General features: G+C 47.5%; 5 protein-coding genes across 5 annotated transcripts; 3 read left to right on the top strand and 2 right to left on the bottom strand.

Moving 5' to 3' along the window:
* Window positions 1–398: 398 nt before the first annotated feature.
* On the top strand, window positions 399–2,100 carry ASPWEDRAFT_163211 (uncharacterized protein; the record flags this gene model as incomplete). Its single annotated transcript, XM_040829844.1, has 4 exons — window positions 399–758; window positions 805–1,325; window positions 1,379–1,664; window positions 1,717–2,100. The coding sequence occupies 4 exons, from the start codon at window positions 399–401 to the stop codon at window positions 2,029–2,031; spliced, it is 1,482 nt and encodes a 493-aa protein (XP_040684976.1). The 3' UTR covers window positions 2,032–2,100.
* A 102-nt stretch (window positions 2,101–2,202) lies between these two features.
* On the top strand, window positions 2,203–4,536 carry ASPWEDRAFT_45253 (uncharacterized protein). Its single transcript, XM_040836479.1, has 5 exons — window positions 2,203–2,332; window positions 2,384–2,438; window positions 2,495–3,488; window positions 3,535–3,931; window positions 3,978–4,536. The coding sequence occupies exons 1-5, from the start codon at window positions 2,218–2,220 to the stop codon at window positions 4,322–4,324; spliced, it is 1,908 nt and encodes a 635-aa protein (XP_040684977.1). The 5' UTR covers window positions 2,203–2,217; the 3' UTR covers window positions 4,325–4,536.
* Window positions 4,367–6,599, bottom strand: ASPWEDRAFT_31955 (uncharacterized protein; the record flags this gene model as incomplete). Its single annotated transcript, XM_040833599.1, has 3 exons — window positions 4,367–5,978; window positions 6,028–6,191; window positions 6,246–6,599. The coding sequence occupies 3 exons, from the start codon at window positions 6,597–6,599 to the stop codon at window positions 4,367–4,369; spliced, it is 2,130 nt and encodes a 709-aa protein (XP_040684978.1).
* Window positions 6,600–7,426: 827 nt separating this feature from the next.
* Window positions 7,427–10,197, bottom strand: ASPWEDRAFT_31956 (uncharacterized protein; the record flags this gene model as incomplete). Its single annotated transcript, XM_040833600.1, has 10 exons — window positions 7,427–7,620; window positions 7,672–7,876; window positions 7,926–8,180; window positions 8,225–8,831; window positions 8,877–9,335; window positions 9,382–9,512; window positions 9,557–9,715; window positions 9,759–9,835; window positions 9,888–9,944; window positions 9,990–10,197. 10 exons carry the CDS (start codon window positions 10,195–10,197, stop codon window positions 7,427–7,429), a joined length of 2,352 nt encoding a protein of 783 aa, XP_040684979.1.
* Window positions 10,198–10,838: 641 nt separating this feature from the next.
* ASPWEDRAFT_62525 (uncharacterized protein) lies at window positions 10,839–13,147 on the top strand (the record flags this gene model as incomplete). The annotated part of the gene is made up of 3 exons (XM_040838660.1): window positions 10,839–11,520; window positions 11,564–12,929; window positions 13,008–13,147. The coding sequence occupies exons 1-3, from the start codon at window positions 11,116–11,118 to the stop codon at window positions 13,145–13,147; spliced, it is 1,911 nt and encodes a 636-aa protein (XP_040684980.1). The 5' UTR covers window positions 10,839–11,115.
* Between the last annotated feature and the right edge of the window lie 183 nt (window positions 13,148–13,330).

Here is a 13,330-nt window from a genome sequence, read left to right on the forward strand (position 1 = left end):
AGATGCCCGTTCAGGTGGTGGGGAGTCAATTCTCGACCAGGAACAATGGATATTTCTCTGTTGACCTCAATACTCCAGCGAGTCCTCATGATTTTAAGGAATGTTTTCTTTGTATTTCTATTTTGGATGGCTTTTTTATTCAAGACGAGTGTAGCATAAGAATGATGCTTTATGCTTAACCCCGCATTGTGGGGAAATCCCGCGGGCCATCCATCCGGTGGATCATCACCGCTTAACCGATACTCATTCAGGGGAAATCAACAATCATAACTACCTTGACCTTGGTTAGCGGTGTGTGTGAATGCCACTTGACATATTAAATAGGAGACCTCACTTGCAAGTGACAGGGAACCTTACTCAATCAATGCATAGGCATCATGATTCAATCTTCACTCGCAATGTTGTCATCCATTGGGCCATTCGAAGTAGCTAGCTTCGTGGCCAGTGTTTTCGCCATTGGATATATCTGTTATATGAGATGTCTTCATCCACTATCACGATACCCCGGGCCAGCAATAGCTTCACTGACCAACACCTGGAAAGCCTACTATGTCTACAAACTCATTCTCCATGAGAAACTGGTGGAGCTGCACGAACAGTATGGCTCCGTTGTCCGCATCGGCCCTAACCATCTCCACTTCTGGGATGGCGAGGCCATTTCCGCCATCTACAAGGGTGGAAGAAAGATGGGAAAGACGGGCTTTTACAATGCGTTTACTGCATTTAACCCAAATTTGTTTGGGGGGACGGATGAGGATGTAAGTATCTCATTTCCTACGTTGGTGATGGCTGCTAATATAATAGATTCATTCCCTGCGCCGAAGGCAACTATCGCATGGGTTCTCGCAAGCCTCAATTGAGAACTTTGAGCCTCTGATTAACGGGCAAATGGAGATCTTGATTAACAAGCTCAAGGGATTTGCAAAGACGGGAGAGGTGTTTGATCTCAAGTCTGTCATTTCATATTACGTCCTGGATATTCTGGGTGACGTTGCATTCAGTAGACCATTCAATGCTCAGATTGAGGGTGAGGCAGATGAGATCCATGCGATTAACGATCATATTCTCTTGTCCTGTGTTATTGGCGAGCTTCCGCTCCAGGCCGTGTCGAAGCTACTCGCACGATGGTCGCCAATTCCATGGATGCGAAGACTACTCAAGAGCAGGAATAATCTCAAAGTTAAATGTTCTGAGTGTGTGAGGAACAAGATCAACTGTGCTTCCGATCGTCGGGATCTACTGCAGAGTCTGGTTACTGCTAAGGATGCCGAAACCGGTGCCAGTCTGAGTGAGCAAGAGATCAATTCTGAGGCTTTTGCTATGCTGTGAGCATCTATATCATCATAAATCCTTGATACAGTATACTAACTCAACTCAGTGTGGCAGGATCCCATTCGACATCTGGTACACTGACACTTCTACTTTGGCATCTCTTCCACAGCCCGGATGTGGACATGGTGGCAAATGAAGTCTCCGAGGTCATTGGACCATTAGAACAAGGGAGTATTTCCTATCCCATCAAAGGACTCGAGGCCTCATTGCCGTATACAATGGCATGTGTGCGGGAGAATTTCCGGATGAACCCCGTCTTCACGATGCCCCTGTGGCGACTCGTCAGTTCACCAAACGGAGCAAAAATTGGAGAATTTGACGTTCCATGCGGTGTAAGCGTCTTTGTCCTTCAGTATTTGGGAAGTATTAACATTTCTTACATAGACTCATGTCTGCATCTCCAACTACGTCCTCCACCACAACCCCGACATCTGGGGCGATGACCACGCAACCTTCCGACCGGACAGATGGTTGGGCAAAGACGGGCCGAACCGGAGTCGGTATCTTATTCCCTTTAGTATCGGACACCGCATGTGCATTGGGAAGAATCTGGCCATGACAAATATCCTCAAGACACTTACTACCTTGGTCAGTCAGTTTGAGTTCCAGCCAGTATCTGAGCAAAAGGAGGTGAAAGTCCGTAGCTCGGGGATTGGAGAGATGCAGGGGTCTTTTGAATGTACAGTTTCTTTGAAGTAGATGAAGTATTATATATAGATACGTATGTTATCCAGTCAAGATATTTATGCATGATGATCGTAGCATAACAGTGTCTGCATAGACTATAGAAATTCCGCTATACCGCAGTCACTCGGCTTCCCCGCGTTTCCCACATCCACCCCGATTCCTTCTTCCAACGGCGAAACAGTCAATCAACGCCAGGAAATGCAGACACATGGTGGGACGAAAGATCAGGAAGAAGGCACAACACCTTTACAGTGCCCTATATGTCCACAGAAATTCGCAAAACTCCAGCATCTTAAACGGCATGCATCGACTCGTATGTGCACCTACCGAGGCTATGACATCAGACCTAACCACCACTGAATAGACGTTGATGAAAAGCCGTATCCCTGCGAGTTCTGTGGGTCCGAGTATAAGCGCAGGTAACTCTACTCAAGAATATTCCGTATAACGTTCTCTTTCACTGATATTACTGCAGCGACGCTCTTCGCCGGCATTGGAAGACATGCACTGCCCGGGTGGCATCCGGCAATCAAATCCCGAAACGTAGTATATCGGGAAAGAGAAAACAAGCATGCGATCGCTGTGCAGAGCGTAAAAGAGCCTGCAACCAAGGCGATCCTTGTGGCGAATGTGCTCTTCAAGAGGTTGAATGCAGATACGATCGCACCAAGAGGCAAAACACAGGGGCTTCTGGAAGAGCGGTTTACTTCGACGAAACTGTCGACTCACCTGGTGAAACCTCCAGATTGAGCGACAAAATTGGGTTTATTCTTTCCAGTCGGCGCAAGTTTCAGTTCCTGTTGAAGTTCACCCACGCGTCTGGGATTAACCAGGGGTATAATTGCAATCGTTCATTCATGACGAGCTGGACACCATTGAATGAAAATGTCACCGCGTCAAATCCGTGGAATTATCTCCTTGACGAGATTCCATCATGGCCAGAGGGGAACGAATCGCTGGCAGCATTTGACAGCCTGTCTAGTACTCGACCTGAAGATGATGCTCTAAATCTCCAGTGCAGTCGCATCTGGGACATGTTTCTTCCATTATGTGATGAAACATCTGTCGCAATGACTACTGTGGTGTCTTTCTTCTCCAAAGAAAACATCCTCCGCCTTCTGGATATCTTCTGGAACCGATGGTATCCCCACTGCCCATTTATGCACAAACCGACATTCGATGTTCGAAGCTGTCCTGCGATACTACTCATGACAATGGTTCTTATGGGAGGCTGTACTTCTTCGGCAAACGCTGACTCTATAATGGCGAGATCGCTTCTGGATATTGCAGAAGGGATTATCTTTTCGCAGCCGATGCTTTCAATGAATGCAACAGCTTCTGGTGACGAAAATATTGTCGCTATTCCGCTACTACAAGCGACGTATATGATCTGTATTATACAGAAATGGGAAGGAAACGATGAGTCAAAAATCCGCATCCAGCGAGATCGATTTACGAGATTTGTTTCGGTATGTATATCCGAATGATGTCATTCCATATTCTAATCGAGTACAGGCAACCAGAGCAATGGGACTATCAGGAGCAACACACGGCCATTCAACTCTTCCTCCAGACTTTGACGACATGCAATGGCGTGCGTGGATTCAGAAAGAAGAAGCCATTCGGACCTTTAACTACGTCTTCCTGCTCGATTCCGCATTTGTGATATTCCACAATTCCGTGCCCCGGATGGTACTGCAAGAGATGGAGATCGATCTAACCTGTCCTGAATCCTGGTTTCAGGCATCATCTCCTGGTAACTTTATATCTGCTGTCCACTCCAATCCAGGGATATCAGACAAGTCTATATCCCTCGTGGACTCTGTCCGTCGCTTGTGCACCGACGACCCGAATCAGGATATATACTTTCTAGATGGTGCCAGCAAGTTGAATTTCTTTACAATTGCAACCGGTAAGCTTCGGTCAACTCCTCAACTACTCTTACTAACTGTATCCAGCACTCCATGGTCTTATATTCCATCAGAAATCCGCTTTATACATCCTCCCCTTCGCCGCAAACCCACTCAACAAAGCACTCGACCGATGGGAAGTGGCATGGCAGTCGAATCGACATTCATCGCACGAAGAAACTGGTTTTATGCAACACGCAGACGAATTTGCCATCCTAGCTCGTATCCATCTCGAGCTATCCTATCTCTCACCGAAAGAGTGGACTGAATTTCTTGGACGGCCTTCTGAGGATTCTCGCGGACGTGCGGGTGCATTCGCCACATTCGACCAGGCAGGAATGAGCCAGGTTGGAGATCTGATGTTGGCTGTTGAAAAGCTGAATTTGAATTCATAATTCATGAAACACAACTTATTAGGAGATATTTTGTAGCATCACTCATAGATATGGCCGTCCTTGGGGGTCTCGACCTCGACACTCGAGAATGCGCAGTGACCGACCTCTCCGCCATAAAAGGGGACAACCCCCCCATTGGAGAGGAAGAGTTTCCACTGGCTGGCTCTTATGTAGTAACACCTGACTATCAGAATCATTCCTCGGGGCACTTTCCATCATTTCTTTGACGTCAAAATGACACGTTGCAGAAATAGCAGCACTGCAGCTCCCTGCAATGGGCATTCCGGACTTGAATCGTCGACAACCCATACCCACTAGATATGCTATCAATACACCACTGACGGAGAGGCAGATCACAATAGCAGGTGGTGAATATCCACAGGAAATAATATCGAATTGTGGATCTCGGGTAAGTGTGGCATCGTACATTTCGACGTTAACCAGGAATAGACTTTGCGAAATAAGCCAGTGGAGGAGTGTTGACAGAACTAGCAGAGGAAGTGCATAGCGGTACGGCAGCGAGAGAAAGTAGGTATCCCGTTGGCTGCCTTTGGGAGCAGTTGATACGCGGAGGCCTTTTCTATGCAGGGCATAGTCGTTCCACTCCGCAGAAAGAACCATGATACTGAACATGGCGTTGATGGTGAAATAAATCAGCGAAAAGATCGTTTGAGGCGTGTTGACGATGAGCGTAACTGGCAACAATGTAGTGGGAAACCAATCCGACTTGATGATAGTCTGGCTATTGACCGTCCCAATCCCGCTTTTCCAGACTGTCTTCATAGCGCTTCGCCCCAGGACACCTTGCAAGAGAAGGCCGATACACACGCCAATCGAAAATAAAATCATAGCCATGCATGCCCACCATCGGGGCTTTGATGCCGCAGATGCCCATCGTCTTGGCCTTTTGGTGAATTTCAATTGGCCTGTAATCTTTCCATCTATCGACTCTCTCGATAACAGACAGTCCCGTTTTGTCGCCAAGTCTGGGTCTCGAAGAAGCGAAACGACAGCATCACCTGTTGTCAGGATGGGCATATCCTTTATGCAAACGGAAATGCCACATAAAATCCCGGCCTTGACCACGTTGCAAACAATCACGATCACCGTCCAAACAAGACTATAGTCGACCTTGCAGAGGTCGGGTAATCGCTCACTCCAACAGCTGTTGACGGTGTACTTATTGTCTAGATCGTCGCCACCCCTGGTGTAAGTAACGCTCCACGAGTTGAGATCGGATGAAATTTCAGGGAGCAAAGATGAGCATAAATGTGTCTGGTATTCGCTTGTCTGGTACAAAGTGCAGATCCATGCATATGGGTCATATCCAGGTGTATACTGCAGGTCGTCATTTGAAGCTAACAAGCGAACGTCCACCGCGGTCGAGTTGAAGTCATCGGTCTGTATCAACAGACTGCCATGTTTTGATTGAAAAGCTGTGGCGTAGGCCGAGATGCAATCCTTATTGCTCAGCTGGTCGAGTTGTCCTTTTGCTGCCTTATCCTGCAGCCTGTAGTAGGTAGAAAACCACTCCTCAAAGTGAGTTGTGTTGGGAAGCCTAGGACTCCCCGTGGCTAAGCTGGTAAAAGGCTTGTCACTGGCATATACAAAGTATCCGTAGGAAGACATGGTCAGAAAAATGGTCGAGTTGTAACTGTTTAAATAGTTAGTAGGAAATCCACGATGAAACAGGGTCTCCATACATGAGGTGCAATGGAAGGGAAGATAGAACCAGACATATCCATACTAGCAGCTTCCTCCGCGGGATATTGAATAGGTTTCGCATGCTCGGGGCCCCAATATCCAGCCACTTATATTTTCGATGTGCCCGATCGATATCCTTTCGTGTGGGGGCGGATAAACATTGCTGGAATGATGACGTTTAGTTATTGACTCAAAAGGGTCGAAAATCGGCACTTACCATTCCATAATTACTGGCGCTGAGAAGAACAGTTGACAGTATGTTGATGAGGAAATGCAGGCCTCTATTTATGTTCCGTGCCTTGTCGCATTCACCGGTAAAGAGTATCCCACGGCCGTCTTCAAGGGTCCGGTGCGTGACTGCCCACAAGACAAATGACAGATTAAACAACAGCACGACTATACTCGCAATCGATCCGATATAGAGGATTCTTCGCCACTTTTCAACCCCTTTCTTTGTTTTTCCTTCCTTTTCACCATTTTCCGCAGTGTCGATCATCGGCTGGTCAGGTACTGCGTGTTCTGCAGATGGTTGTGTGTCGAGTTCCACCGGGGTATATTCCACGTTAGCCATGGTGCCTAACTTGCTCACAATAATTGTCAGTTGAAATGAATGTAAAAAGGGGGGTCCCTTGTGCGACAACTGGTTCTTAAAGATAGGGAGGTGTACAAGGCTGAGCATAGCCTTGCGTCGATCAGTCTTAGCAAAATCAGGCTGTCGATCCTGTGGGCAGGAAAGACATGATTCGCTCAGCCATCACAGCCTTGCAACTCAAGTGAACATTCAAGATATGAAAAACAAAGATTAGTAATTATTGTATTTCTTCGAGTCGTTTGTCTGCATCCTCAACTTTGTCCCTGCAGACTCTATCGTGGATGGATATACACAGAAGCAGCCAAATCCAGCATGCCATGGATAAACACAGACAGTACTGGCGGCTCTTGCTGTACAGCAGCCGTCACAACTGCCACTGATATGCACTATCCTCAACTACCGTAGATCCATCTTGTGGCAGGCAAAGTGTCGGACGGAATATCTGTCCTAGATGCCTCCGGCACAAGACGGCATGGTGCAGTCGCATAAGCCCAACTTTGGCGATGACATGCGTTGGTTAGCCAGTGCGGTGGGCATGTCCACAGTCATGGACAGGTTGTCGATGATTTTACAACCATGTGTAGTAGACCCGGTCCAGAAATTGGTTCAGTATCTGATCTCTCGAAGCCAGATTACACCACCATAAACGGGTCTGCTTAAATACCAACGATGGGAACATCCCGCGCAGTCGACATCGTGGAATCGGCACCGCTCTACATCCAGAGTATTCTACAGCATGTCGTGAAAGAAAGCAATCAAACGAATCCAAATGCCATTAATCTAGATCTATCCGATGATAAATCTACTCAGAACTCACCCGGCCCCTTCCCAAAATGCCCCCCATCCGGCACTGTCAGCCACGGCACCGAATTCGAATCATCCGTGTTGGATCCGACTGTATTACCCCACCATTTCAGACTAATGTTATTATAGCTCAGCGCGAAGAAGATGATGATGGTCGCGATGGCAGTTCCGGTGTCCATTGCTGCTTGGAGGAGGTCTATACAGCGTTAGATGGTAGGTACATATAGATAGGGCAGGAGGGACGTACAGTTATATCGCTTCCACCAATCCAGAGCGCGGTTTCGAATGAGATGGTTGAAGATGAAGCCGAAAATAAACATGAGCGAGTATTGAGTGGTATTGGCAGGAGGAATATTTCCTGCGCCGTTGAAGAAGATGGGGACGTTGATGTATCGAACCCAGCTGTTGGGGTATTTGCGATAGACCAGCCAGACCAACACGGTGACAACAGGCTATACATTATCAGCTCTGGTTCATGTTTAGGTAATCCAGAAAACTCACCCCGATGAGGAAGAAATACACGAGACTGTTATAGACCTGTCCCGACTGGAACATTCTCTGCGGACCGATGGTTCCCCAGATGATCGACGCGTTGTAGACAACCTTGGAGCCATTGCAGGTGAAGCGATTTTTATTCGTCGACTTGCATAGATCGGGAATGTGGCCCATCATCCATCGAAGAACGCCAGTCTGTGTCATTGTCGCCAGAACACTCGAATAGATCTGTCCGAAGAAGAGGACGCGAGGAGGAATTTTCTATCTCGTTAGTATTACCCAGTGTTGATAGGTAAGACACATACCATGTACTGTCCCAGCTTCAAATCCTGCGCAAAGTCCATCCCATGCTTCACAGAATTATACCCGTAAAACTTGACCATCATATTGGCAATCGGCTTTCCCGGCCACGCATAACCCGCAATAAACTCGGTGATGATATTCAAGAAAATCCGCTGATTCGTCGTTCCCTCCAGAATGCCTTCTGGCACGATAAACACAACGCCCATACCGAAACATACGACAATGAACCCCCAAACCGGTAATCCGGAATCCCAATATCGCACGGTGAAAATACCCAAACCCACCACGACGAGAGTAAGAAGACCATACCACCAGTCCGGGACTTCTTTGTACGCGTGCATCAGGCGACGGTGGATGTCTTCGCCGCCGTGGCGGGAGTTTTTCAGTTTCGCCCAGATTTCACCGCCGTTGTAGAGGTATGTGTGGACGAAGACGGAGGTGACGGCTGCAAAGGAGAGGCCGTAGGTGAGGCTGTATGACATGGAGATGTACATGGGGGAGTAGGACTGGTATTTCTCCAAGACGAAGTTGAGGTTGGAATCAACGACGCGGGAGACGTTGTAGGAAGAGCCGGTGTTGTCGAATGTGCCTGATGATAAAAGGGGGAGGCTGTGATATTAGAATGATATCAATATCCAGAATGGAGATACTCACTATGCACTATTCCACACGTTGGTATAGTATAGAATCGGCGATAGAAAGAGATAAAACAACACAACAACCGCAAACACATTGCAAGTGATATAAAACGGCGTCATGAGAGGAAATCCCGCATAGTTAATCTGCGTCCAGTCGAAGCTGATCGGCAATAATCCAAGGCCTGAGTTCATTCCGAAGATAGTGTTGACCTTTTGGTTGTGAGGCGCAAGCCAGGTCACAAAGGCAAACGTGCTCAAGCTCGTCCAGATATAATCTGGGAACCAGAAAAGGACGAAAGCGAAGAGGCAGAAATATACAAAGAAGCGATATCTGGTGATGCTCCATCCATTAGCGGGAGAATTGTCCTGCGGTTCATGGAGAGCGCGAAATAGAACAGTCGAGGATAGAGAGGATGGCCAAATCAAGGCGGCAGGATAAACGAGCCATCGACGAGCAAGACCAGCAAGGCCGAATCTGTTATTGTTAGCGAAGGATATTATAAGGTATAGATGGATAATACCCCAGCATCTGCGTCGTTAAAAGATAGAGGAACGAAAAGCCAGCGCCAAAATCATGATCCCAAAAGACGGGGCTGGTGATGGCCACCAACGAGCCTGACGCATAGGCAATGCTGCCACTGATGTTGACACACTGAGAAGTTAGATAAACACAGGATAGCATGGTATTGGACCTACAATAGCAATCAAAGCATGTTCCTTGACAGTAAATTTGCCTGGGTTGACGTCGAACGTGAATTTCCCCAATGGCACTCTCCATCGAGGCAGCTTCTCCCATGCGCGACCAATTGGGAAGACGAGAATCTGCGCGACGACATATCCGATCGAGAGGGAGGGCTGAGCGGTTAGCATAGATATATCAATATGGTTGACGACGTACATATCGCAAACCAAAGAATTGGTTGGCACCCGAAAAGAGCATCACAAAAATGGTGGTGAGAATCCATGCGCGAACAGCTGAAATTGTCAGTTTCAAGATACTCCGATATGCTCAATCAGGATCACTCACTGTTGCACGCGATCGTCGGATCGTCTGTATTGGCCACACATGCTGCGACTTCGGGGACTGTTGACCGTCAGTTTTGTCCTGTTTATCCCTTGTTATACCTACATGGCGATTCATCTCCGTCGACATTCCACTTGAACGCCTCGACTGGAGTCAATTCCTTCTTATCTGTTGTCTTTGCGGCCTTGTATAGGGCGTCATCTTCATCGGCCAAGTCTGCTTCGACATCAACCGCCTGGGTCTCGATATTATCCTTCTTGGTAGGAGGAGCCTGTCGGCTGGAACTGCCGGGATCCGACTCAATGCTCGCCATGGCTGATGAACTATCATGCAAATACAGACGAATTAAACATTCAAAGCGGTAGGTAGAGGTAAATATTTAACGACACAAAGATAGAATTTGCTGGATGCTGAGTGGCGGATGGCGTGCGAGGTTACGTTAGTTACGATAGTTGCACGATAATGGCAACACGCATATCACGCCGACTAGCGCGGAATAACATCATTCTATCGATCCTTCACGTCGGACATTTCCGATCCTTCAGTTTTATCCAATCAGAAGATGAACAGATATGCTTAAATGTCCGTGTGTCTGTTGGCAGGGATATTTATCTCGTTTGATAAGGCGTTGCGTATGCCGTTGCCATCTGCTTCAACCCTGTTCTTCCCCCCTTTAGCTTTGGCTATTCGTGGTCTGGGCGAGTCTTTAATATATTCTAGTCAAATAATTTCTAATGAGATTATTAGAGGATTCGGAGAATGTCTTATTTTTCATACTTCATCTTACCTGCACGAACGGTGGATTGAGTGGTGTATCGCCAATTCATCAACTCATCCGGGATTTCCGCCTGATTTAGATTAGAGAATATTCTGGCAAAGATATTCTGGAATAAATTGTTTGAATGGCTTTGATTCATCATATTAGCCAAGTCTTGATTGATCTTCTTGGTGCAGCTCCTCTCTTGGCTTTACATACTAAGCTAAAAATATGTATCTGACGGCCCGTCCCATCCCGATCCCACCTACGGTTCCAAGGAACAATTACTTCAAATTACTCTGCACGTATATATAAACAGTGTAAGGCTTATCGTGGTTATATATGAATAAAAATGATGTGCATGGCGATCGCATTGCAAGGCTGCCCGAGATCCGATGATGACGCGGGGCGTTTTCACGATGCGTCAGCCTCGTCTGATATTTTCTTCCATCATCATCCAACAATCACATCGTCATGGCTACAGTCAATAACACAGATCACTCCTTATCTTATACACACCCACGCAGCTGCACTGTCTGTCGGCAGCGCAAGGTAAAATGCGACCGGCAGCGGCCCTGCACGAACTGCATTCGAAATGGGGCGGATTGTCTCTATCCGCCTGGCCCTGGGAGAGCGCCGAAGAGACCACGGAGAGTGGCTGATACTAGAGTTCTGGACAGATTGTCGCGGATGGAAAAGATCGTGAAGCAATTTCAGAGCCAGGCTGAAGGATCGAATAATATGAATACTGTGGATGAATCCAAAGATGAAAAGTCTTCGGACACAGACAAGGTCGAGCAGAAGTTCGGTCTTCTGTTGATCGACGAAGGCAGAAGCTGCTATGTGAGCAACGTTCTCTGGGCCAGTTTCGGAGATGCAGTATGTATGCCATATATTCTATATTAAATACTGACTGGGGTAGATTGGAGAACTGCGTGATCTGCTCCAAGCAGAAGAGACAGAAGATGCATCCTTCGAAGCAGTCTCTGAGAATCCTTCATTGGGATCAAACGCTGCCATCATGGGCTTTTGTTCTCTGGCCCATTCATTGCACCAGTATCATCCTCCCTTATCCCAGTCTGCTGCTCTCTTGCAGATATTCCAGGAAAATGTCGCTCCTCTTGTGCGCATCTTCCATATGCCAACACTCTTTCGTGTGTTCTGGGATGCGATAGCTTCATTGGACTCAGTAGACAAAAATACTGAAGCTCTACTGTTCTCGATATACTATTCGGCCGTTATCAGCCTAGACTCGGAGCAGTGTATAAGCATCCTGGGTGTACCAAGAGCAAATGCCCAGGAAACGTATCGGTTTGCAGTCGAGCAGGCAATGGCGCGTGCCAATCTATTAGACACAAAAAGCGTCATTCTGCTCCAAGCAGCAGTGCTCTTCCTCACTGCTCTTCGAAATGAAGACGACTCCCGCACTGTCTGGTCCATGACAGCGCTCATCTTCCATATCGCACAGGCCATGGGACTACATCGAGACGGTACAGCCTTTGGCCTCCGACCTCTCGAGACAGAACTGCGAAGACGACTCTGGTGGCACATATGTCTGCTCGACACCCGCTCGTCTGAATACCACGGCTGCGAGAGAATCGTCAACGACACCGTCTTTGACACAAAGCTGCCACTCAACATCAACGACAGCGATATCACCCCAGTAATGGCAGAAGCACCAGTCGAACATGAAGGCGCAACAGAAATGACCTTCTGCCTCATCCGATGCGAAGTCCTGCGCGTCGTCTGGAAAATTAGCCACGCAAAGCCAAAAAACCGTCCAAGCATGGCAGACCGCGAGAAATTAAACCAAGAACTACGCAACCGTCTAGAAGACAAATACCTGAAACATTGCAATCCATCCGTTCCCATTCTCCTTGTCGCGAGTACCGTCGCCCGTGTCGTCATCGCCCGAACATTGCTGATGGTGCACTACTCGCCCAGCCAGAACGGCGTTCCAAACGTACCCCCAGACATTCGCGATCGTATCTTTGCGGCATCGATTGAGCTCCTGGAACATTTCATTGTGATACTCACGAATCAAGACATTGCTAAATTTGCATGGCATTCGCGAACACACATCCAGTGGCATCTTCTTGCATTGCCGCTGTCGGAGATTTGTTCACGACCGCCGTCGAGTGAGTGTGACCATGCGTGGGAGTGTGTGAATACCGTGTATAATAAATGGGAAAACAAAGAATATGAAAAGAAGGAGACGTTGAGGTATCCTGTCAAGCGATTAATGGCGAAGGCACAATATGTGCGAGATATGCAGGGGAAGTCTCGAGGTCAAGGGAGGATGGGAACAACAGCGACGCCATCGACTGGGGATGGCAATATAGATGCCAGTACTATGATGGAACAAGATCCACTGATGCAATTATTCCCCGAGAACAATCAGATGGACAAGGGTGAAGCGGAAATATTTGATTTGCTCTGTAGCATTCCAGACGATGCGTCGGGCTTTGACTGGAACGCAGGGATGGATGGGCTGTTTTTTCCATAACCATTAGGACATTATTCTATCGAATGGATGTTAGCAATTTAAAATGGCATTCCGATCGAAGGAATCGGACATTTTCTAGATCCATAAAATTATCCCCGACTATTGAAGCAGCCGGATAACTAGTATGATAGATCTATTGGCGCTACTCGGGATCAACTATTGGAAAGCACAGGCTGGATCTGA

Source organism: Aspergillus wentii (assembly GCF_001890725.1).
Source record: "Aspergillus wentii DTO 134E9 unplaced genomic scaffold ASPWEscaffold_8, whole genome shotgun sequence".
Classification (NCBI taxonomy): domain Eukaryota; kingdom Fungi; phylum Ascomycota; class Eurotiomycetes; order Eurotiales; family Aspergillaceae; genus Aspergillus; species Aspergillus wentii.